Source organism: Bubalus kerabau, chromosome 16 (genome assembly GCF_029407905.1).
Source record: "Bubalus kerabau isolate K-KA32 ecotype Philippines breed swamp buffalo chromosome 16, PCC_UOA_SB_1v2, whole genome shotgun sequence".
NCBI classification, from domain to species: Eukaryota; Metazoa; Chordata; class Mammalia; order Artiodactyla; family Bovidae; genus Bubalus; species Bubalus kerabau.
The window spans coordinates 77,085,901-77,109,602 of record NC_073639.1 but is presented as its reverse complement, the minus strand read 5'-3'; the positions used below and the strand labels follow the sequence as shown (position 1 = coordinate 77,109,602).

Sequence of the window (23,702 nt, the reverse complement as noted above, 5' to 3'; positions counted from 1 at the left end):
AACATCAATAACAAAACCAAACTAAGACTGTTGGTAAACATCTAAATTTTTGTAAGAAAAATTAAAAATTATAACAAGCAACAAAGGAACTTCCCGTGTCTGTCTCCGCAAGCCACTCCCCTGTCGTCTGCTGGGTGGGCCAGGGTGGCCCCGTGGGGGTCCGCTGCGTCTAGGCCCCCGGGGTGTGCCCCCCACATGGCCCCTGTCTACACACAGAGGCATAGGCTTGATCCTGGGTGGTTAGCGGGGCCCCGAGGTCTGTGGCTGGTCTTGGGCACAGGTGGATTTGGCCAGAAGGGGTGATCTTGAGGTGAGGGACCCAGAAGACCCTCCGAGGCGGCTGACGGTCCAGCCGGCCGCTTGAGGGCCTTGCGGCTGAAGGCCAGCATTGGGGCCAGGGGTGCCTGTGGATGTGAGTGGGTGCCGGCCAGTCGCATCATTACAGGCAGCCAGACCGCCACGGAAGCAATGCAGCTGCTCCAACTGTGCCGTCTTGTCCCAGACCAGGCCGAGCGGGCTGGGGACACGGTGCGCCCAGAGCCACACCAGGCCCGAGGCCAGGCACTCGGCATTCCACACCTGACCCAGCACTGCTTGCTTAGAGTGGCCTGCGGGCCGCCCAGGTTCTCAGTGGGGCTCAGCCCAGCCCGCAGACATCCCCGTGGGGCTGAGCGGGGCGGCCAGTCTGCAGCGGCCGAGGGGAGCGGCAGGTGACTGGTGCGAAGCTGGGGTGTTGGGGGGAGACGGAGCAGCACTAGGGTCGTCTCTCACCTAAAGAATCAGGTCCTTAATTTCTACCTCAGTGTCTTCTAAACAGGGTGTTCGTCTGTGAGATTGGTAGCGGCTGAGTAGAAAAGTTGCATTTCATTCTTAAAAGGAGGCGAAAGGAGTCGGGAGGGTATGTTTTAGGGGCAGGGGGGTCGGTGGTGATCACCGAGGCACTGCTGCCACCTGGTGACGGCAGAGCGCAGGTGCAGGCTGCGAGGGTGCGGCCGCCCGACCTGCTGATTGGAGGGGGGGAGGGGGAGGGAGGGGGGAGGGGGAGGGAGGGAGAGAGGGAGGGGGAGGGGGAGGGAGGGAGAGAGGGAGGGGGGAGGGGGAGGGAGGGAGAGAGGGAGGGGGGAGGGGGAGGGAGGGAGAGAGGGAGGGGGGACGGGGGAGGGAGAGAGGGGAGGAGGAGAGGGCGTGTGTGTGTGTGAGACAGTGTGTGTGACTGTGAAAGTGAGATACTATGTAAGTGGCTATGTGACTGACACTATGAAACTGTGACACTGTCATCCTGTGTGACACTGTGCACGTGTGTGAGTGTGTGTGGCTGTGTGACACTGTGCACGTGTGCGTGTGGTGTGTGTGGCTGTGTGACACTGTGCACGTGTGTGTGTGGCTGTGTGACACTGCACGTGTGTGTGTGTGTGTGTGGCTGTGTGACACTGTGCACGTGTGTGTGTGTGGCTGTGTGACACTGTGCACGCGCGCACGTGTGTGTGTGTGCGCATGCACGCGGCACTCACGGCCATGGCTTGCCTAGCTGGTCTTCGCAGGCAGGCACCTTCCTTCTAGATGGACTGCCACGATTCTGGAAGGGGAGCTGGTCGTGCTCGGGGCAGGCCAGCCTGACAGCCTGGAGCTGAGAAGGGGCGGCCGCGGGGCTGCTGCCCTGAGGAATGACCGGCGCCAGGGACGCGTGCGCCCATGGCTGGGGCCGCCTCACCCTTCAGGGCCAGGCGTGGCGGGGCACCCCGAGCGGGGCTCAGGGCCGAGCAGGGCCGCTCAGGCCCTTGTAGACGACCTTCTCCAAGCCGTCCACCACCTTGGAGTACTCCAGGTACGAGCTGAAGTGCGAACACTCGAAGCGGCTGTTCCCGCGCACGTACTCCAGGAAGTCGGGCGCCCCAGGGCAGATGACGTTGTCGGCCAGCAACACTGTCCCCTCCCGCAGCAGGCCGCACTCCTGTGGGGACAGACGCAGGGCTGGAGGGCATGAGGGCAGCCTGGCCGGCGGGGGCGGGGGGGGTGGGGGTGGGGGCCGCCCCGCCCCAGCCCCTCCAGGCAGCGGCCACTTCGAGGAAGGCCTGAGCAGGCAGGGGGGCCCTCAGGCCCTAGTACTGCGCATGGCACACAGGAGGGGCTTACTGCATGCTGGGGGGTGTGAGAGTGCAGATGGCGGGGACCAGACTGCGGCCAGTGGGTGACCAAGGGCCGTGGGTGCCAGGAACATGGGCTCCTCCAGGTCACCGAGATGCCTGATGACCCATGCAGGGGCCGCTGGCATTGGTCACTGGAGGTTCAGTAGGGCCCGACCAGGGGGACCCTGCAGGGTGGGGAGGCAGACCTCCACACCCACAAGCCTGCCCCTCAGGTCCACCCTGAGGCACCCCAGTCTCCACCAGCGCCTGGGCAGTCGGCCAGCATGTCAGGCCTGGCTCTACAGGGGGAGGGGCAGCTGCATTTCCATGCCCCCCAACCTCACCCCCAGTCTCTCTAAGGCGGAGGAGGAGCTGCTTGGTGTGTGTGAAACTTGCTCAGTTGTGTCTGACTCTCTGCGACCCCATGGACTGTAGCCCACCGGGCTCCTCTGTCCATGGGATTCTCCAGGCAAGAAACTGGAATGGGCTGCCATGCCCTCCTCCACGGCAACTTCCCAACCCAGGGATGGAATCCAGGTCTCCCACATTGCAGGCAGATTCTTTACCATCTGAGCCACCACGGAAGCCCTGCTTAGGTTACATCAAAAACCGAAAGGAAATGTTTCCCTGGGGAAGAGGTGAAGGGACAGCCCAGCTGCTGCGCTAGAAGATCACAGCTTTCTCTAAATGGTCATTAAAGTGGCAAAAAAATAAAAATCCCCCAAAAGGAAGGCCAAGTCAAGCAGGGGGCCCCAGGCGTGTCTTAAGTTGCTAGTGAGACCGCAGAGATGGACGGGGACCCCCCTGGTGACTTAGGAACACGGGGGCCACTGAAGTGAGTGCAGCCCTCAAATCATCCTGGTAGCGGCTGCCTCCCTTCCATGCCTGGGCCCTGAGGCCAGAGTGGAAAACACAGCTGTGAGGTCAGTGAGGTTGGGACAACAACCCATGAGCCACAATCTGAAAAAAGTGGGCCTCTGAATCATGGAGCATTTTTCCTAAAAAAGGAACTTCCCCGTAATACAGATGAGGAAGGGCCGCTGGGAGCAGCGGCCCAGCCTGCCCAACCCCGGGAGCAAACACTCAAGGTGAGCTGGGGCTCAGCACGTGGGGCACTGAACCCACGGGTTAACCTCGGAGGAGGCAATGCAAAGGCCGGCCACCTGCCTGGGGACGGAGCCCTGGAATGTCTGATCAGGGCCGCGTGCCAGCACTCAGAGGACCAGAGTGGGGTCCCCTGTTCCCGAAGCCCCTCCTTCCACCCTGGGTGCGGCTTCAGGTCACGAGGGTGCCAGGCCTCCCCATCCTTCGTCTCCGGCCGCCCTGCTGTAAGGACACCAAGAAGCCCGTGGAGAGGCCTGAGCGATGGGGACGAAGGCCACCTGCCCTTCCAGCCCCTCGCCCGACCAAGGCGGCGTGGCCAGGCCAAGGCAGAGCCAGCTGCAGAACACGCCTTCCCTTCTCTTGAGATAATGACCAGCCGTGAACAAGTGGTTCTGAGAAAACTGTTAGGTTCCTAGTTGCCAAGGGCAGCAGGGCTTCCCTGGTGGCTCAGATGGTAAAGAATCTGGCCACAGTGCAGGAAACCCGGGTTCAATCCCTAGGTCAGGAAGATCCCCCTGGAGAATCCCATGGACAGAGAAGCCTGGCGAGGACAGTCCGTGGGTCACAAACAGTAGGACGCAACAGAACTAACACGTCCACTTCCAAGGGCAGTATCTGCTGCTTTCTACGGATGCAGGCCGTCCAGGTATGCTCCCCGAGGCCCACGCGCCCCGGCCCAGGCCCCCACAGCCCTCTGTGTCCCGAACGCACACAGGCCAGCCCATAGCTCCCCAGCCACCCTCTGCAGGGCCCGACCTGGCCACAGACACAGGGCTTACCTCCAGGAGAAGCATGTCCGGCAGGTAGCGGTCCTTCCAGTGGTCGATAAAGACCATGTCCAGGGTGTCCACATCATATTTCTTCTTCAGCTGGGGGATGATGTCCTGGGATGCTCCAAGGACAACGGTCACCTGGAGCAACAGGCCCCCACCCAGTGAGCCTGGGGGTCCCGGGGGATGGGTCCCACTCTGCCCCACCTCTGGAAGTCTCCCGCCCTGCAGACTGGGCTGCTGGCCAGGTGAGTAAGCATGGCTTGGAGCCGCTGGGGTGTGACCCCAGCCCTCCTGGCCCTCGGAGCCTGTGCCCACATCCGTCCGCCACCTCAGGGACAGCGCCGCACCTTGTCCTGCAGGCCTGCAAACTCCACCATCCGCTGGGTGATGGCGGCATAGTCGGGGTTGAACTCGATGGTGAGCAGCCGGGCGCCGGGCAGCAGCAGGCGGGCCATTCGCACCGCCGAGTAGCCGCAGTAGGCGCCCAGCTCCAGCAGCACGGACGGCCGCTGTTCCCTCAGCACGCTGTCCACGATCTGGCCTGCGGAGGCGGGGGGGTGGGGGGGGGGAGGGGGCCGGGAGTGGTCAGGCGAGCAGGGAGCTTCCCACCCGCCACCCCCCCACCCCCCCGCGCTGCGCCCTCCGGCCAGGCCAGCCGCAGGCCCCACCGCTCAGCCCGAGCTCCCGCCCCCAGGCCTCTGTGCTTTTGCTTGGGCTTGTCCTCCCCTCCCAGCATTCCCGGCTGCCCCCAGCCTGGCCCCGCCCAGAGCGGCACTCCGTGGAAGCCCCACCCCACTCTGGCCACGGGCTGCACCGAAAGCCTGCCCCGCTCCCTTGATCTGGACACAGTCGGAAGGTTCAAGGCTGCTGGAACCCTGACTTCCGTCCCCAGGGTTCATGTCCGCTGCCTTGACTCCGGGGGTGCCACGCATACCGGCTGGAGTCCAAAGGTCGTGAAGCGGCCTCGGGGGCGGGGCGAGGCCAGGCGCCCACGCAGGACGCAGTCCAAGGGTCTCCATGCACCCTGGAGCCAGCCGGGACACCCAGGGACCCACGGCCCGCCCCGGGGGGGTCACCTGGCTCTGCCTGGCGGCTGCCAGCAAACAAGCCATACAATGACTCTGCGGTTCTCCGTCCCCTCCAGCACTGGCCGCGGCTCCCTGTGAACACCTCCGGGAGTGGGGGGCGGGGACCCACGCCCGAGCCTCCCCGCCACCCACCTTTCTTCTCGCCCACGTGCATGGCCCACTCCTTCTCCGAGCTGTAGCTGTCGATGGCGGCCACCACGCTCTGCGGGTCCCCGGCCACCGCGTGCTGCAGCACGTGCTGCAGGATGCGTTGCTCCTTGCTGCTGCCCATGAGGAGGTTGCGGACGGGCTTTATGATGAGCTCGTTCCAGCCGATAAAGGCCCAGCCGAAGAACGGCAAGTCCGGTGGGGCCAGCCACCGCAGCGCGAGCAGGGCCAGGCCTACGGCACCAGCGGCCAGCAGCAGGGGCGGGGCCTCCAGCATCTGCGGGGCGAGGGGCGGGGCTTCAGGGCGGGGCCTCCAGCACCTGCGCTGGGGCGAGGGGCGGGGCGGGGCGGGGCGGGGCTCCCGGGCTCTACGAGGCCCCGCCGCCCGCAGGACCCGTGGGAGCACGTGGTCACCACGGTGTTAGTAACCTTCCCGCCTGGCTGACCCACCCAGGAGGTTCGAGAGGCCAGCCCCGTGCCCGGTGGCCAGACCCAGGTGAGACGACCGGGGCCCCGCCCACCTGCAAACCACATCCCCAGGGACTCCGCCCTGGGTGGAGAGACGGGGGTCTCTGGCAGCCTGGGGCACGGCTGGCCCGAGGCTGGACACTCCCCACAGGGATGGCCAACCGCACTCAGAGCCCCCTGGGGCACACACTGGGGACAGCCCGGGAGCTCGTGTGGCCCGTGAGCTTCCGCGGACGGACACAGGCAGCCCCAAGCCGGCTGTTCCACACAAGGGCAGCCTGTCCCGCGAGCATGCTTACCCTGCCGCCCACCTGCACCACAATGAGCAGGAGACCGGCCCTTCCCCTGGCAGGCGACCCTTTGGGCAGGTAGCAGGGGTCCCCAGTCAGAGGAGGGGCCCGGGGCCCCTGAGACACAGCCAGGTTGAGCCGGCACAGGGCAGAGGCCTTAAAGTGGGAAAGTGTGGGAAGCTTCCAGCAGGGCTGTGGTCACTCGTGGGTCACGCACAGGGAGGGGCCGCACAGGACCGGCTCCTCCAGAAGCGCCTGTTGGGAAAGGCACGTGGGAGAGCAGGCGGCCTGAGGGTCTTGGAGGGGTGACCGCCCCTCCCTGGACAGCTCAGGGCTCCAGCGGCCTGGGCCACAATGAGGGTCTGGGCAGGCAGAGCAGGGAGGAACAGGGGAGCGTGCCCACCCAGACTTCCCAGTGGTCTTGCATGCATGGCCTGTTTACACCAGGCACAGCCAGCACGTGGTCAGCAGGTCAGGGCCCCACCTGACCCACCTCCCTGACGGCCACGCCCCATGCCCCTCCTCCGAGCTCTGGGGCAAAGCAGACAGAGCTTGTGTGGAGTTCTCCTGCCTGTAGATAGTTAATCAGGAACCACAGCCTGAGAGGGACCGGAGTCCTGGTATGGGGGCCTGCCGCAGGCCGGCCCTGCCCTCGGGGGAGAGCAGACAGGCAGCGAGACGTCGCCTGGAATGTCCCCCCAGCCCTGGACTCCACGGACGGTCTCCCTGGTCCCTGTGGCACTGCCTGCAGGCCAAGCCCGCAGGTGCCCCACGGGGCAGAAGGCAGGTGGGGGCTCTGGGGTGCGGTGCAGTGGGGCTGACTGCAGGCCAAGCCCGCAGGTGCCCACGGGGCAGAAGGCAGGTGGGGGGACTCTGGGGGTGCGGTGCAGTGGGGCTGACTGCACGTCCTGGACAGGTGACAGAATATAATGGGGGCACGTGGCATGAGGTGGCCAGCACTGCCCACTGGGCTCCGTCCTGCCAGCTTAGGATCCTCAACCACACACCTGTGTGACTTTATCACGACTGTGTTCAGCAGCAGTGGAGAGAGGCTGGGCCACTTTGATGGATTCTCTGGGTTGATGAAAAAGTTAATCAATGTTACACATAAATATAAAAAAATAAAAAGTAATATCCCATTTAAATACCAAAGTCCTTGCTGGACCTGGAGTTGTGAAGGATAACGTAATTCCCACAATGCCTGAACTGTATAAAAATCAGGCGAGGACTCAGCCACCTGACAGCCCAGGTCTGCTAGGAGCTTCACACGGTGCCGAGGACCAAGAACAGAGCCACTGACGGAACCAGGCAGATGTGCTGGGACGAAGCCCTCCAGGTCAGGGCCAGGCGGACCCCTCCTCGGGGAGACAACCCAGGGGGCCCCTTGTGCTGGGGGTCCCAATACTGGAGCGCCCACAGCTCTGCCCTTTGGAAGGGCCACAGTGAGGTCGCTCAGTTCCCCCAGCGGTGGCCTGAGGTTCCCGCCGCCCTGCGTGGCTCCGGGCCCCGGGAGGGTGAAGGGCCCTGCTGCCCTGAGAGGAGGACAAGGGAGCCACTGGCTGGAGGTGAGGGCTGGTGGCCGAGCGGCACCCTCAGACCCCCTGCTCTGCGCATCCCACACGTATCCCCCTGCTTCTGTGTGTTCCACTCACGTCCAGAACCTAATTTTAAGAAATAAAACCATAAAACTCATAGAAGAAAAATAGGAGTAACTCTTCATGACTTTGAATTTGGCTATGGATTCTTAGATACGACACCAAAAGCACAGGCAACAAAAGAAAAATAGAATTTCACCAAAATGAAAGCTCTGTGCATCGAAGGACACCATCAAGAGAGCAAAGGACAACCCAGGGCGTGGAGAAAATATCTGCAAACCACCTATCTGATGAGGGTTTAAAATCCTAAGTATACATAAGAATTCCTACAACTCAGAAAGGACCCAGTTAGAAACGAGACAGAACACAGACATTTCCCCAAAGAAGACACACCAGTGACCAGGAAGCTCATCACTTGGATGTCTGATCAAAGCTGCAAGGCACCGCTTCACACCCGCTGGGATGACCCGCCCCTTGCTGGCGGGGCCGCTGAGAAATTAGAAACTCAAGCATGGCTGGTAGGAACCCAAGACGGAGCAGCTGCTGTGGAAAACAGCTGGCGGTTCCTCAGAAAGGTACACAGAGTGACCGTATGACCCAGCAATCCCCCTTCTGGGAGTGGACACAAGACGCCCGAGAGCAGCGGCTTGAACCCGTATTTGTCCACCCACGTTCAGGACAGTGTGACGCGCAGCGGCCGCGAGAGGACACGGACCATGGACAGAGGAGGCATGGTCTCTCCGCACACTGGGGTAAGGGATGAGTAAGATGACCGCAGCCCTGACCCCGTCCCACTGGGAGGGACGTGCGGACACCTGCAACCTCACAGACGGACCGGGGGACGTCACGCTCAGTGGGATGAGCCGGACACGTGAGGATCCATTCTGAATGATCACACCCGGATGAAACGTGCACGAGGGGCAGTCTCACACAGACAGGATGGAGAACAGAGGCTGCCAGGGGCTGGGGGCCGCGGGCAGTCACTGCTGAAAGGGGCAGAGCTTCTGCCTGGGGCGGCGTGGGAGTTCTGAAGACTGTGGCAACGGCTACGCAGCCACGTGGATGCTCGATGCCACCCAACTGTGCGCGCGCACGTGCTTAGAGCGGTACATTTCAACTTACGCATGCTTCACTTCATCAAAAACGGTGGAAAACCAAGAAAACAAGCAACCCTGTTTCTGGTCCTCTCTGTTCCCACAAGAAAAAGGAACACGACAACCCCACTGGGAAGCAGGATCCAGAAACACCAGCCCAGCTCCCAATCTGCATGCCTGCTGGGCCAGCGCCTGCCCCCTGAGCCTGGGCACCTGGGGGCCTGCCCCACCCGACCAGGAGGTGCACACTCACCCTCTCTGGGAGGAGGGGAAGGCTGTCGGTCCCGAGCTTCCTCCCCAGGCCCCGTGTGTGTTCCCCGAGCCCTAGAGATGGAGCACAAACTGGGTGGGGGGGGCCTCTCTCAACAGCAACAACAGCCCACCCCCAAAGCTTCCTTATTATAAGCCCGTTCTTAAGTGGTCTCCTTACAGACCCTCCATCACCTGGGATCGCCACCTACCCTCCTCCTGATAACCCCCCAAGGGCCTGATGGAGATGCTGGCCAGGGCCCCGGCCCCCTTAAGCCCAGGCGGGGGCTGCAGACGGCCCATAGGCTCTTCAGTCCCACGGTGTTCAATCTGCTAGGGCGCCGTGTCAGGGGTAGGGGGGTCCTCGCCAGGAGTCACACAGGCCTCCCCGCCTCCCCAAGAAAGGCAGGCCTGAGAGCGCGGTGCGAGGGAGGGGGGCCGTGGGGGGCAAGAGGGGGAGTCCTCATGAAGGGGGAACCAGGCGGCTGCCCAAACTAGGGATGTGCCTGGGCCGGGGGCCTGTGCTCTTGGGTGGCGTGGGGCACGGCGTGGGACACAAGAGGCCCGGGGGCTGTGGCCTCATCTCCTGTCCACTGTGATTCTGGCTCCCGACCCGCAGGCCACAGGGAGCACAGCTCTGCCGCTCCTAGGCTGGGGGGCTCCCTGCAGCCCCGCGGACAGGAGCCGCAGGGCTGGCTCCGCCCACTTCCTCCCGGTCAGCAAAAGGGCACGTGGTCCTCGGGGGCTCCTGGGCCGCCTGCCCACCACGCCCTCCTCCCCGCCCCTCAGTTCCCCCAGTCCCTGAAACCTTGGGCCCCCTGGCACCTCTCCGGGGGCTCAGGGATCCCCCAGAAGCAACCAGCTGATGCTGAAAAGGAAAAAGAACAGTGAATTGGAAGCATTTAGTCTACACCTCTCTGAGATGATACAGCAGGGTCCAGAGGGGCTTTCAGGCGTCACAGCACACGGGTGTCAACCTGCCCCACTTGCTACAACACGATTCGGATTAAGATACCAAATGCAGCAAAGAGACGGTCCAACTCTTACATAAACTAGTGGGTCTTATGTAACTTTACGACTGATGCATAGCTAGGCATAAATTTTTATGTACGATTGTGTTTTTTTTATATACATACGCTGCTTCCCCACCTCCAGATGGTATGACCAGATCAAGTTCTGCAGTGCCTTCCAGGGACTCTATCCTGACTGGCTTCCAGAGGAACAGGCACTTATGTAAAGTAAACCTTCCTAAAACTCCCAAAGATACAAGCACCAACTCAACTGTTTTTCTAGTTCGTGTACTTGGGTAAATCTTTGCTAAATAAAACCAGCTTAGTAAGTGTTCATCTCATAAAATAGGTGTATCTTTAGGGTTGTCAACGTTACATACATTGCAACACACTTACGTCTCCTTGGTTGACTATCGATTAGTCATTTAAATTATAAATTTGATTTTAATCAAATCCGGTCACTCTTCTCTCTTTTTTTAATACTCATTTATTTATTTGGCTGCACCAGGTCTTAGCTGCAGTGTTTGGGACCCAGCTCCCCGACCAGGGATCAAACCCGGGCCCCTGCACTGGGAGCACAGAGTCTTAGCCACTGGACCACCAAGGAAATCCTCCAGTCACTATGAGGACAAACTTTCTTTCCATAATGATTGTGTTTCAGTCTGCCTAAAAACAGTTTCCAAAATCTTTTTGGTAACTTGAAACCTTAAGAGTTCTACCAAGTTAAGGTAAACAATAGATATCCGGTTGTTTTGCCAAAAGTTTTCATTTTAGGTTTGAGGCATTCGTCAAAAAGAGAAAGCACTCGTTATGCACAAACAAACAATTTCACTTTTTAACAGAAGATTACCCAACTTAATCTCAAATCTAGGGACTTCCCTCATGGCCCAGTGGTTAAGAATCCGCCTGCAAATGCAGGGGACACAGGTTCGATCCCTTGTGCGGGAAGACTCCACATGCCACGGAGCAGCTGACCCTGCGTGTGCGGCTACTGAAGCCCGTGTATCCTAGAGCGCACGCCCTGCAACAGGAGAACCACCGCAATGAGCAACCCGCACTCCCCAGCTAGAGAGCAGGGCCCGGTCGCTGTCACCGGAGAAGCCACAGTAACAAGACCCAGCTCAGCCAAAAGTAAATAAGTAAGACAATTTTTTAAAAATCCCCAAATACAGTCATTAGGAGAAAAGAAGTAAGAGAGAAGTAATACTGCACACACCACCAAACTGAGCTGGCATCTACACCCAGCCCTTAACAGTGTGGGCGAGTCCCACATCACGCAGTCTGGAGTCCCAGAGGGGAAGGGTCCTGGGCAGTGCGTCCACCGCACGGGCGAGACTCCAAACTGCAGCTCTGGGGGCTGCCGCTCATAACCCCAGGCAGCAGACCGACAGCATCATCGGTTTGTGCACAAAAGAGTTGCAGGTGTGGTTTAAGTCTCACAATGCTGTTTGACTCGCCTTGTGAGTCATAAGACTCCTTAGACCTCAGGGGGCTGGCTGGGTCCACAGGGGCTTAAGAAATTCCAAGACCCAGTCCCTTTCTTATCTAAGTGCCACCTGACTTGCCGGTAGGACTGATGTGCTTGTGGTCCAGGCAGGGTCAGAGGTCGGTCAGAGGCCTGCTCCTCTACTCCTGAAGCCCGAACAAGACAACCTCCATTAAAATTTCCCTGTCACCGAATATCTGTATAATTTCTATATAAGATAAAGTGCTGAAACACTCATGATTAAGAAGGCATGAGTTTAAGTTTCTATGCTTTGGCTTCTGATGTTTATATAACAAAGAAGCTAAAGACATTTGAAGGTGAAAGTGTTGGTCGCTCCGTCGTGTCCAACTCTGTGCGACCCTGTGGACTGTAGCCCGCCAGGCTCCTCTGTCCATGGGACTCTCCAGACAAGAACACTGGAGTGGGCTGCCATTTCCTCCTCCAACCTTACGGATTATGCGAGCCTATCTTCACAAAAGTTGCTCATCTGCTACAGGATACTGGGATAGGACGGATAATTTGCAGTTGTCTGCTTCCTTGTTCTCTCTATAAAATAAAGGCTGCTAACGGTTATAAACTTCAATCAACGCGTAAGAATAAATCTGCCACTAGTCCAAGCAAAGGAAAACAACTTTGTCCCCGAGCCTGGAAAACGAACGCGAAAAGCACGCAGAGAATGTGGAATACGTTTTTGTTGAGGGAGGAGAGTCATTTTTGTCCTCAAGCAAAATAACAAAGGGAGACAGGGCTCCCCTGGTGGCTCAAGGGTGGAGAACCTGCCTGCCAACGCAGGAGACACGGGTGTGACCCCCGACCCGGGAAGGTCCCATGTTTCGCGGAGCAACCAAGCCCGTGCGCCTTAGAGCCCGCACTCTGCAACAAGAGGCCCATGCACCAGACCCGAGAGTAGCCCCCACTCGCCGCAACTAGAGGAAGCCCACGCAACAATGAAGACCCAGCACAGCCAACAAATAAAAGGTAAAAAGAGGGAGACAAATCCTTGTCAATTACAAACTCGCCATCTGCCTTGCACAAGGGTTAAGTCGCGTGCCCCTGCAGATGCTGACGTCGCACGCCCCGAAGGAGCTCAGGGAAAACCGGCAGGACAGGTCTTCAGAGAGTCAGTTACTCTCAGGAGCTGATTTTATGAGCCCAGTGCTTGCACCTTCTCGTATCTAGAAAAGCACTGGATTCCTTCCTGGCAACAGCTGCTCCTTGTGACCAGCCACCTCCCGCAGGCTTGACTGCAAGCGCTCCCCTTCGTCAAAGTCATACGTACACTGGCCTCTCCCCTTCCTCTTTCGAGCGCCTTCCCGAGCGACCTGAAATGCTGCCTCCCAGGCTGTGGGCCTCGTTTTGTCCCAAATAGAAGTTGTCGCAACTCCTGTGTTGTGACAGAGGACAAGATGGTTGGAGGGCATCACCGACTCAATGGACATGAGTTTGAGCAAACTCCAGGTGTCAGTGATGGACAGGGAGACCCACGCACTGCGGTCCACGGGGTCGCAGAGAGTCGGGCACGACTTAGTGACTGGACAACAACAGAGTGGGACCAGAACTGTTTTGTAAACATGAATACTCTTCACTTGACCACTGATCAAAAATGGAAGTGACCACAGAGAGAAATTCTGTCTCACTGGAGAAAACAATACACCTTGCGGGTCGTCAAGAGTCCAGTCCTGCCCAGTCGATGCCCTTGAGGTTTTATCACCACCTGCGTGTTGGGCTGCATAGCCCGCTTGCACCTTTCGTCATCGCCGGATCCTCAGTCCTTCCCGTTTACTCAATATTCGGGATAACGCTCCAAACGTCAGTTTTCCTCATTTTCCTCCCTCCCTCCCGGCCTGGGACTCAGTCCTATCACTGCCCATGTCCTCCTCGGTCTGACAGAGCCCTGCACGCTGAAGGGAGACACAGTGGCGGGAACTTCAGATGTGGGCCACGGCACGAGCTGCGGGGCACCCGCATCTCCCGAGCTCTGCTCCCGATGGAAGTGGCCTTGCCACGCGACCCTGATGTCTCCACAGACGTTCATTCACATGGCAACCGGAGAAATCCAGCAGATGGCCACCATGGCCTCACGTCACCATCTAGTGACCTGAGAACTCGATGTCTAAAATCTTCTCAATTGACCTCCCTCAGGACTCAGAACGCTGGGTTACTGTGGCCTCCGATCACCCACTGAGGAGACTTGGTCCCTGCCAGACCCAGCCACGAGGCCTCATGTAAAGACCGGAACAAAGAGCTGAGTGTGTGTCACGGCTCGAGGCCACTTCTCTACGATGCCCGAGCCCCCCACGGTGTCCACCCAACAACTTCACAGCTTCCAGAAGAAGCGACACGTCTAGCAACACCACCCAGCTCTGCAGGAGGGCAGGAGGCCAGGTCCGGCGGGCAAGCTTGGGTGGGGGTCCCAGGGACCTGTGCTTCCTCTCTGACTCCCTCAGGCCCCGACACCCCACCCGCATTTTCCCTTTCAAAGGCCCGGCGGCCCGTGAGCCAGTCCGGTACCATGCTGTTGCCCGTGTCCGCCATGTCTATCTGACCCGACAAGCCCAAAGGAAGCTGCTGGTCAAACCTCAAAGGTGGCAGCAGGCTGAGGGGCCCAGGCCTCTTCCTGGGAAGGCTGCCAGTTTCACAAAACGGAAGGCCCAGGAGGCCCCAGGCCTGCCGGTGGGACGGGGACACGGCTGAGCCCTCGCCTGGGCACCAGAGTGCTCCCTCCCTGGGGACCCGAGGCGCTCAGACCCTACTCTGCAGCCTGGACCCAGGTTCGCACTCTCCCAGAAACTGCCGACCTGGGAGTCCGGGTCCCAGAGCCCTGTGGTGGCCCCCCCTCCACGCCCAGCGCCCAAGGGGAATTTCTCCTGCAGCACGGCTCCCTTCCCTCCACCAGCCTGGTGTCCCTGGTGCCACCACGCCAGAGGGCCCCAGCCCAGGTCGGAGTCCCCACCCAGGTCGGAGCCCCCAGCCCAGGTCCAGAGCCCCCACCCCAGGTCCAAGCCCCAGCCCAGGTCAGAGTCCCCACCCAGGTCGGAGCCCCCAGCCCAGGTCTGGGGCACCCGCCCCACTTAAGGTCTGGGGAAGCCACCTCATGTCCGGAGACCCACTCCAGTTCTGGGAGCCTCCCCATCATAGGTCTGGGAATCCCCAGCCCAGGTTAAACACCCCTTCCTCTGGAGACCCCACCCCAGGTCCTGAGACCCTCACTGCAAGTTGCAGCCCCAATCCAGGCCCAGAGCCCCCCTACCCAGGTCAAGGACCCCCACCCCAGGTCAGATTCCCCCCAACCAGGTCAGAGCCCCATCCAGGTCGGAACCCCCCACCCAGGTCGGAAGCCCCCACCCCAGGTCCAGAGCCCCCACCCCAGGTCCAAGCCCCAGCTCAGGTCAGAGGCCCCACCCCAGGCTGGAGCCCCCCAGCTCAGGTCGGAGCCCCCGCCAGCTTGGAGCCCGCGTCCCGGGAGGATCCTTCCCCGGGGTCCTAGACGCCCCCCATCCGTGGCTCCAGCCCCGCGCGGACCCCGCGGGCGGCCCGACTCCGGGCCCGGCCGCGCGCACCCACCTCGGGTCCGCGGTCGCCGGCGCAGGCAGCGCGGCGGGCAGCCCGGCCCGAGGCCCCCGGGGCGGCGATGGCGGCGCTGCGCGGAGCGGCCGCGCGTTTCCGAGGCCGCGCGCCGGGAGGGGCGCGGGGCGCCGCAGGTCAGCGGGCGCGGGCCGGGGCCGGGCGTGGAGCGGCGATCCCCGCGGCGGCGTTAACCGGGGAGCCGACCGTGGTGGGGGTGGGTCACCTCCCGGCTCAGCAGGAGCGGTGACCGCCGGCCCGGTCTCCCCGCTCCTCCCCAAGGCCCTGCCCCATCCCTGCACGTGCGGGACTCAGGAGGGGCCCTTCCCCTCTGCTGGTGGGCGCTCCTCGCTATGCTGGGGCGCCCTGGGGGAGGGAGCTGACACTGCGGACCCCCTGGACGGCCAGGGGTCCTGGGCCCACCCGGACAGTGCCCCCAGGGCCACAAGCAGGGGCGGGGGGCGCCTCCAGGGTCCTGAGCAGGGGCGGGGCGGGGGACCCCCAGAGGTGGCCTCGGGGGCACCACACACCCCGACCTCTCCCAGCACATCCCTGCCCTGGGGGGACCACGCGGGGAAGGCGGGGCGCGCCCCTTACTGGAGAAGGCGCCCTGGGCAGAGCACTGCCCCCTGCCAGCTGTGTGTAGCTGGGGCCTTAGGGCGTGGGGCTGGGGAGGTCACGGGGTCTGGCCAGAGGGTCACAGCTTGTTAGGTGGGGCGGGGGGGCGCTGCTCCTGGGGGCTCTGCTGGCCCTGTGCAGGCCCTGAGTTCAGGGTTGAGCAGAAAGCCTGGCGGGGGAGGGCTCAGGACACCCGGCAACAGGCCTTGCAGGCCGAGCAGAGGGCCCAGGCTGTGAGGCGCCCTGGGGAGCCTTGGAGCACACGGTGCGTGCCCAGCGGGCGCTCCAAGGGCAGTGCCCTCTCTGGGGTCCACTGGGGCCCTTCCTTGCAGACAGGCTGCCCAGAGCCCACAGGTCTTAAAGGTGGTTTCCCGCAGTGGGGCCTACAGAGGCCCATTGGCCCGCCTCCTCCCCGCTTATCAGACGAGGGGGCTGCTGGGTGTGCCCCATGGGAAGAGCAGACCATTGAAGATAAGCCCACAGTCCTCGTGCCATCTGTTCACGTGGGCAGGGAGAGTGGGGCTGGCGGAGGGGTTCTGCGGGCCAGGGAGACCCTACAGACACTGCAGGGCGGCAGGAGGGACCTGCCCTGGCCATGGACGGTAGGCACCTCCTCCCGGTCCCCGCCTCCCTGAGCAGGGGAGAGGAGAGAGGCCCCGGGGTTGTGCTGATCTTCTTTCTGCCCACGGGCGAGGCCTGGTGCTGGGGGTCCCTGGCTCGGAGCTGGCCGCCCCTGAAGACACACACCCCCCCCGCCCCCTCTTGCGGACCCCAGTTCTGTTGTCTCTGGGCTGCTTTCCGTGGGAGCATCTGCAGAGACAGCCTTCTACGGAGAGAAGACGGGGCGGCCGGTCCGCCAGGGTCAGGGGTGGGGGCTGCAAGCGGCCTCCAAGGGGCCCAGAAGCGTTTCAGAGCCGCTGCCCCACCAGGGTCTGCGGGCCCTCGGAGCGGCTGAGCCTCACGGCCCGACCGGTGGACTTGAGAGAAGCTTTCCCGCCCGCTCCTGCTAGGACGTTGGGTGACGTCGAGCTCAGGGCGGCTCACTTGCCTTCTCGATGTGGGTGGCGGGGGTCAGTGCATGCTGAGGGACGTGTGCTCACCCCAGACCATCACAGGGCCGGGTGTGGCTGCGGGACCGCCCCGGAACGCGGGCGGCCTCCCTGGTCCTTCCTTCTGATGCCCCCTCACCCCTGCAGGCCGGCAATGCTACGACCTCCTGGTGATCGGCGGCGGATCCGGCGGCCTGGCCTGCGCCAAGGAAGGTGCGTGTCCTGCGTCCCGCATGCGGCCGGCGTGGCAGGGCCTCCGGGAAGGCAGTGGAGCTCTGGGGACTGGGGGTGCGCCCCGCACGCGTGCTCTCTGCCGCGGGCCTGGTCCCCCTCCCCAGGCAGCCAGTGACCCACTTTCTCTTGCTGTAGATCACCTTGCATTTTATGAAATTTTGTCTCAATGGACTCGTGCTGCGAGTATCCTTACTTTCCCGCCTCTCCCACGGGCCCCGTCATGTGGAGATCATCCGTGTTGCTGCGTGTATCCAAGTCTTGCCTTCTCATGCGGCTGCGTGGACTTTGCGTCCATCTCACCTGTGGTTGGTCCGTTCGCCCGTGGACTGGGTTGTTTCCTGTTTTGGGCTGTTGGAAACGTTTGTGTGTGCGTGTGTCTCTGTGTGGATGCGTGTTGTGAGTCTGCTGGAGAGTCGCCTGGAAGTAGAACAGCGGGGCCATACGGTGTGCCTCCCGTTCAGGTGCTCTTTGTCTCTTTCAGCGGGGTTTTGCCGTTCGATGAACAGCTCTTTGACGTCTTATGTCAGCTTTATCCCTGATTATTTCATGGTTTTCAGACTGCTTTGTTGAGACGTAAGTCACACACCGTGTAGATCACACGTGTAAACTGCCTGATGCGGTGGATTTTGCATTCGCAGAGTTGTGCGACCGTCACCCCCGAGTTTATCTTCTATTGTTTCTTGTTTGTGCTGGTGTCCATTGTCCGGGCTTTTCCTGGTTGCAGGAGCGGGGCTGCTCTTTGCTGGGGGGCTTCTCAGTGCGGTTGCTTCTTTGCTTGTGCAGCGCAGGCTCTAGGGCGCGCGTGGATTCTTCCCCACTGGGAGAGGCTCACCAGAAGGGGGACCGTGACGCGGAGACGTAAGTACCCCGACCCAGAGGCGACGACTTCGCCCCGCGCCTGCGTGTTGCCCCACAGGGGACCGTAGGGCTCTGCCCTGTCTGCGCCTGCATCCGTTCTGATGAGAAACCTGCCGTTTGTATCTTCGTTCCTCTGTTGCGTCTTTCTCCTCTGCTTGCTTTTAGGGTTTTCTCTTTCCGTTACTTTTGAGCAGTTTAACGATAGCATGCCAATTCAGGTGCGTGCTGAATCCTCTTCCTGCCGGAGTTCATCGAGTTCTGTGGGTCTGTGGGTCAGGGTTCCCTGTCCTCTGGGCCTAATGACTGAGGTGGAGCTGATGTCATGGCAATAGGAATAAAGTGCCCATAAATGTGATGGGCTTGGATCATCCCGACACCACCCCTGACACCATCCATGGCAAAGTTGTCTTCCACAGAACCGGCCCCTGGTGCCAAAAAGGATGGGGAGACCGCTGGGTCATAGTTTTCACTGATCCATGACGCTGTCCAACTGTCAGTCGCTCTTTCACGGGGGCGACGCTAGTCCACGTGCGTCCGCTGATCCGGCTCCTCTCCGAGCTCGCCCAGCTCTCTGCATTGTGGATAGTTTCCATACCTGTTTGCAGGCTCCCTAATGAAAGAGTCTGCGGCGTCTGCTCCACCGTGAACCCCACGTGGGGCAGGTTTTAAATGTGTTTTTATTGGAGCACGGTTGCTTTACAATGTTGAGTTCGTTTCCTCTGCGTCAGCCACGTGCATACACGGCTCCCCCCAGTTTTTATCGGAGCACGGTTGCTTTACAACGTCGTGTTCGTCTCCTCTGCGTCAGCCGCACGCATACATGGCTCCCCCCATTTTGGATTTCCTGCTGCTGGGTGCAGTTTCATCGCTACACTCTGACGTGGGCACTTTTTTTCTGTCTTTCACATGGCTTCTTAGCTCTGCGCACACGTGGGGTTCAGTTGTAGCGCCTGCTTTGCTTTCTTTTCCGCTGACCCTGACGTCCCTGTCAATTCTGGTCAGCTTCATGGACTGGTTGCATTTTTCTGCTCCTTTGTGTGCCTGGTAATTTTTGTTAGAGCGCCAGACACTTTGGACTCTACCCTGATGGCTTCACTTGGTAAAGAATCTGCCTGCAATGCAGGAGACCTGGGTTTGATCCCTGGGTGGGGAAGATCCCCTGGAGGAGGGCGTGGCAACCCGCTCCAGTCTTCTTGCGTGGAGAATCCCACGGACAGAGGAGCTTGGTGAGCTACAGTCCATGGGATCACAAAGGGTCGGACACGACGGAGTGACTTACACTCGTTCATTTTCGTTTGCTGGGTCCTGGGTCTTTTTTGTACTCCTAGAAATGTGTCAGAGCATGTCCTGGGATGTAGGTAGGGACAGCCTGGTCTTTTCTAAATTTCTGCGTGAGGACTGTTAGGCAGGCCTGGTGCGGGGCCCAGTCCAGGCTTGACTACTGGGAGACACGACCTTCCCGAGCCCACCACTGCCCCAGGAGACTGGGCAGCAGTTCCACCCCACCTCCTCTCGGGAACGCCCGGCTCTCCCGGGCTGGGTCCTGGGGAACCCCTGTTTCTGGGGTTCACGTCCGCCCGCTCCTGCCTCCCAGAGATCACGGACCTTTGTTTTCTTCTGTTCAGTTTCTTGAAACCAGTATTTTGCACATTGTGTCAGGATGTTTGGTTGTTTTGAGCAGGAGAGTAACTCTGGTCCCCGTTGCCCCGTCCTGGTCAGGCCCAGAAGCTGGGTGTGGTTGTGTCTGAGGAGTCCCCTCGGCCGCAGCCTTTAAATCCAGTGCCGGGGTCCCGTCGGTTATCGCTGAATGAAGTGGTTTTGTTGATGAAGACTTGTATACTCGCTTCTGATCGTGGTAGCCATGAGTCGAGCGTATTTTGTGGTGTCAGACGCTCATGCCCTCGGGGCTCAGGTCCAGGGCCTAGGGCTGGCCACTGCTGTGCCCCAGCAGGGCCAGTGGGAAGCCCACAGTGGTCCCTGGGCTCAGAAAGCGGGGCTCGCAGCTTGGGGATCTGCAGACAGCGGAGGCAGGGGATTGGGGGGCAGGGCGTGGGGCGGAGGGGGCTCCAGGCGGGGGTGCAGTGTGGGGTCCGGTCCTGCTCCCCGTCTCGGGGCCTGGCTGACCTGCCATTTGACTCCCGAGCTTCGCTTTCCTGAGAAGAGGCAGCAATGCCCAGCTGTGTACTCTGTGTAGGTGGATGGGAACCCCCCATGGTGTCCGGGAAAGCGGAGAGTGAGAGGGGCCAGGGGCCTGTCTGTGGTATCCCAGGTCTGGCCTGCCCTGGAGCAGGGTGGCGGGGTGGGCTGGGCAGCGCTGCTCTGGTGGGCGGTCAGGGAGAGTCCGGGTGCCTGTCCATGGGCAGCGTGGCTGAGGGCAGAGGCCTCCTGGGCCCCCTGAGTCCCCCGGGTGGACTGGTCCCCAGCGTGCTCACTTGCCTGTTCCTCGTCCTTAGCCGCCCAGCTGGGGAAGAAGGTGGCCGTGCTGGACTACGTGGAACCTTCCCCCCGAGGTAGGCCAGTCCTGGGGGTGGAGGCGGGCATCAGTCCTGAGGGGCTGAGCCCAGCCCGCCGGCTGGCAGAGTTGGGGTCAGCAGGGTGACGGCTCACCCGAGCTCCCCCCACCCCCCAGGCACCAGGTGGGGCCTTGGCGGTACCTGCGTGAATGTCGGCTGCATCCCCAAGAAGCTGATGCACCAGGCGGCGCTGCTGGGGGGCATGATCCGCGACGCCCCCCACTATGGCTGGGGCGTGGCCCAGGCCCCGCACGACTGGTGAGGGGCGATGGGGGGACCAGGGTCCCTGCAGCCCCCGGGCAGCCCCTTAACCCCCACGTGTGGGCCAGGCTTCTGGTTGTCTCCCAGGGTGGGTGGCAGAGGCTGCCTGCCCCCTGGGTGGGGTCTGGGCCCTGCTGCGCCCATGGCGCCCGGGACCCACCTCAGGGTGCCAGGCCCGGCAGGTGGTGGGGGTCTGCTCAAGGCCCCCCAGTCAGGAGCCCCTCGCCTGGCCCGGGGACGGCCTCCACCCCCACCACCTTGAGAAGCGCGTGGCCCCGGGTGCGCCTGTGGAGGGCCCTTCGCCGCCCGTCCTGCCGGGACCCGCCCTGAACCTTGGGAAGCGCGTGGCCCCGGGTGCGCCTGTGGAGGGCCCTTCGCCGCCCGTCCTGCCGGGACCCGCCCTGAACCGTGCGGCCGGGCGCTGCGTGTGTCACCAGGGCGACGCTGGCGGACGCCGTTCAGAACCACGTGAAGTCCCTGAACTGGGGCCACCGCGTCCAGCTGCAGGACAGGTACCGCTGCTGCGCCGGGCCCTGGGCGGTCGTGGGTGTTGAGGACTCCCCAGGCTGGGGAGGTGGGGAGAACTGCGCAGAAAGCCCGGTCGTCAGGACTCCCTCTGCTCCAGCGGCGGACTCCATGCTCCCACCACGGGGCCCGGGTTCAATCCCTGGTTGGGGAACCTAGACCCTGCAAACGGCAGCTGAGACTCGGCACAGCCAAATAAATAAGTAAATATTTAGAAAGTAAAGACACAGCACCATTTGGAAGTTTTTTTTTTAAAAAAAAGAAAGCCAGTTTCTGGGCACCAGGTGCCCCTCACCCCTCCTGGGGCCTGGCCTCACAGTCCTCTGCCTGCTGGCCCCCTTCCTTGGCAGCAGGACGTCAGTGGGTTTTGGGGGGACAGTACTGGGTGCATGTGAGAGCCTCCTCTTCCTGGTGGAGCGTGTCCAGGTGACAGGACTGAGCTCAGCAGAGGCCCGGCCGCCTCTGTCCCCACACACCGGAGCTGCACTGGGCCTTGGGACGTCCCTGCATGGCGGCTGTGGTCCCTGTGTCTGGGGAGACGGCAGCCGTGCCCCCTGTCCCTGAGCCATGGGTGCCCTGAGGTCACGTTTGAGCATCCTGTTTTTATTTTGCAGGAAAGTCAAGTATTTTAATGTCAAGGCCAGCTTTGTCGACACGCACACAGTTTGCGGTGTCTCCAAAGGTGGGGAGGAGGTGAGCACCTGCCTCCAGGGCTCCCAGGGGCTGGTCTGTGGCCAGGGTGGGAAGACCCTGGGTTCACGCAGCCTCTGCGCGGTCCCCAGCGATCGGTGCCGCTGGGATTGACAGGACATCCCTCCGGGGCCCAGGCTGGTCCAATCCTCTGTGACAGAGGAAGCGACCACGCGAGGCTGCCCGCGGCTCAGGCGGCCCACCCCAGCATGGCCTTGTGGGATTCTGGAGACCTTCTCCCCGGGGACGCTGTGTAAACTGGGAAGCTCTCCTGCTGGTGCTCAGACCCGTCTCGGGGCTGCCGCGGGGCTGGCGCCACAGGGCAGCGGCTGCGACCGGGGCACAGGGGAGCCTGCGCGAGGTGCCTGGGTGACCGCGGCTTCCTCGGTTTCTTCCCAGACTCTGCTTTCGGCCGAGCACATTGTCATCGCCACCGGAGGTCGGCCGCGGTACCCCACGCACGTGAGTGTCCCCGGAGCCCCCGCCCCAACCCCTGCGGTCCGCCCAGCGAGAGCTGCCTCCAGGGCAGGGGACCTGGCGGCTGTGACTGGTGGCTCTGGACAGGCCTCCGAAGGAGGGCAGGGCGCTTGTCCGAGTGACCACACAGGCAGGGCCCAGCAGTGACCATCAGTGACCCCCACCCGCAGCTGGGCCCGCTAAGGCTGCATTCAAAGTCCCTGATGGCTGTGGTCGGCTCCCAGGACCTGGCGATCAGCTCGGCTGCCTGGCTGCCCACATGCGGACTGGCCCGCTCCCACCCCACTGCCCCCTAAAGGGCTTTGGGGGTTGATGTGGGAGCCACGGGTCCTGGGGAGGCCACCTCGTTGGCTGCTCGCCCCGCTGCCGGCCAAGTCTGCCTGTGTTCTGGTCCCTGTGTTACCCAGACCTTCCGGTCTCCCTTGAGCAAACCTACGAAACTTTATTTTTTTTGCCAATTGGAACTGTAAACAGTTTGGAATCCGTTTCCTCTCTCCAGCACTTCTGACTCCCAAGGGCCACGGGGAGGGCACACGTCCCACGTCCCCCACCTGCTGGGGCATGGGGTGACCTGCACAGCCCCCAGGCGCAGGGCCCACCGCACTCTCCCTCAGGGACTGCTCAGCCTTCAGCCCAGAGCCCTGGGGACAGGCCCACCTGGCCTCGCCCCTCCCGCCCCCAGCCCTGGGTCTGATCCGGGGGTCCTTGAGAGCTGGAGGAAGAGGCTGTAGCCCCCGGGCCCCCGGCCCAGAGCCGCTCCTGGGGAGGTGCAGCCGCTCATGGGTGGTGTCTGCGAGCCGGCGTCCTCTCTGGGCACCCTAGGGGCCAGAGATGCCACCTCACATCAACCCTTCTCCTGGACAGATCGAAGGTGCCTTGGAATATGGGATCACGAGCGATGACCTCTTCTGGCTGAAGGAATCCCCTGGGAAAACGTAAGGCCTGAGGGGTGTCTGGGGCCCGCTGCCCTGTGCACAGGGCGGCTGGGTAGCCTGTGTTCCTTCCCACCAAGGGAAGGCGGAAAGCCGGGCCGCACCGTGCATTCGGGGCTGCTCCTGCCCAGGGCCGTGTCACAGGGCGTGGCTGTTGTCCGCAGGCCTGGCATTCATCAGGGTTCCCGCGGGCCGCTGGGGGGAGCCTGGCCCCTCTCCAGCCCTGAAAGATGTCCCGCTTTCACCTGCCCCACTAGTGTCCTGGGCGCCCCTGAGGTCGGCAGGGCCCAGGGGCCCAGCTCACTCCCAGCCTGGGGTCCAGCTCTGGGCACTGCTGCCGGGCGTCTCAGGGACCTGTGTTTGCAGGGACCAGACAGGCCACCAGAGGGCGGCAGAGGCTCGCTGTCACAGGGCCGGGCTGGGGAGGCCTGCTGCCCGAGGCCTGCACATGCAGGCTCTGCGTGTGGGTGTGTGCCTGTGTGCGAGCATGTGTTTGAGCGTGTGTGTGCACACATGTGCGCCTATGTGTGAGCATGTGTGTGTGCCTGTGT

At 62.0% G+C, this 23,702-nt stretch overlaps 2 protein-coding genes across 7 annotated transcripts in view; one reads left to right on the top strand and one right to left on the bottom strand.

Annotated features, from left to right (window-relative positions):
- Positions 1-28: 28 nt before the first annotated feature.
- Positions 29-15,280, bottom strand: COMT (catechol-O-methyltransferase). 4 transcript variants are annotated; one of them, XR_008703320.1, is made up of 8 exons: positions 14,995-15,280; positions 7,004-7,070; positions 6,006-6,251; positions 5,224-5,515; positions 4,351-4,544; positions 4,010-4,141; positions 1,512-1,951; positions 29-869 (listed from the first exon to the last, which is right to left on the bottom strand). XR_008703320.1 is itself a non-coding variant. In XM_055549903.1 (7 exons), the coding sequence occupies exons 4-7, from the start codon at positions 5,513-5,515 to the stop codon at positions 1,751-1,753; spliced, it is 819 nt and encodes a 272-aa protein (XP_055405878.1). In that variant the 5' UTR covers positions 6,006-6,251; positions 7,004-7,070; positions 14,995-15,280; the 3' UTR covers positions 1,180-1,750. The 4 variants fall into 4 exon arrangements, 3 of the variants coding, with proteins under 3 accessions (XP_055405878.1, XP_055405879.1, XP_055405880.1); XM_055549903.1 differs by lacking the exon at positions 29-869 and having other exon boundaries at positions 1,180-1,951; XM_055549904.1 differs by lacking the exons at positions 29-869; positions 6,006-6,251 and having other exon boundaries at positions 1,180-1,951.
- TXNRD2 (thioredoxin reductase 2) overlaps positions 14,152-23,702 on the top strand; it is a 29,378-nt gene continuing 19,827 nt past the window's right edge. For 2 of the 3 annotated variants that reach the window (XM_055549901.1, XM_055549900.1), the window contains exons 1-8: positions 15,033-15,131; positions 16,809-16,874; positions 20,207-20,263; positions 20,383-20,524; positions 20,965-21,039; positions 21,667-21,745; positions 22,142-22,204; positions 23,084-23,154. In XM_055549901.1, the coding sequence (XP_055405876.1) occupies positions 15,062-15,131; positions 16,809-16,874; positions 20,207-20,263; positions 20,383-20,524; positions 20,965-21,039; positions 21,667-21,745; positions 22,142-22,204; positions 23,084-23,154 (623 nt within the window). In that variant the 5' untranslated portion in view covers positions 15,033-15,061. Of the gene's footprint in view, positions 14,202-15,032; positions 15,132-16,808; positions 16,875-20,206; positions 20,264-20,382; positions 20,525-20,964; positions 21,040-21,666; positions 21,746-22,141; positions 22,205-23,083; positions 23,155-23,702 lie in introns of those variants that run through there. The other variant, XM_055549902.1, reaches the window with a different exon arrangement.

Coding starts and splice junctions, on each gene's coding strand:
- COMT (XM_055549903.1), bottom strand. CDS start 5,515: ATGCTGGAGGCCCCGCCCCTGCTGCTGGCCGCTGGTGCCGTAGGCCTG. Junction 4,142..4,350: donor TTGCAGGCCTGCAGGACAAG/GTGCGGCGCTGT, acceptor CTGTTGCTCCAG/GTGACCGTTGTCCTTGGAGC. Junction 1,952..4,009: donor CGGACATGCTTCTCCTGGAG/GTAAGCCCTGTG, acceptor CTGTCCCCACAG/GAGTGCGGCCTGCTGCGGGA.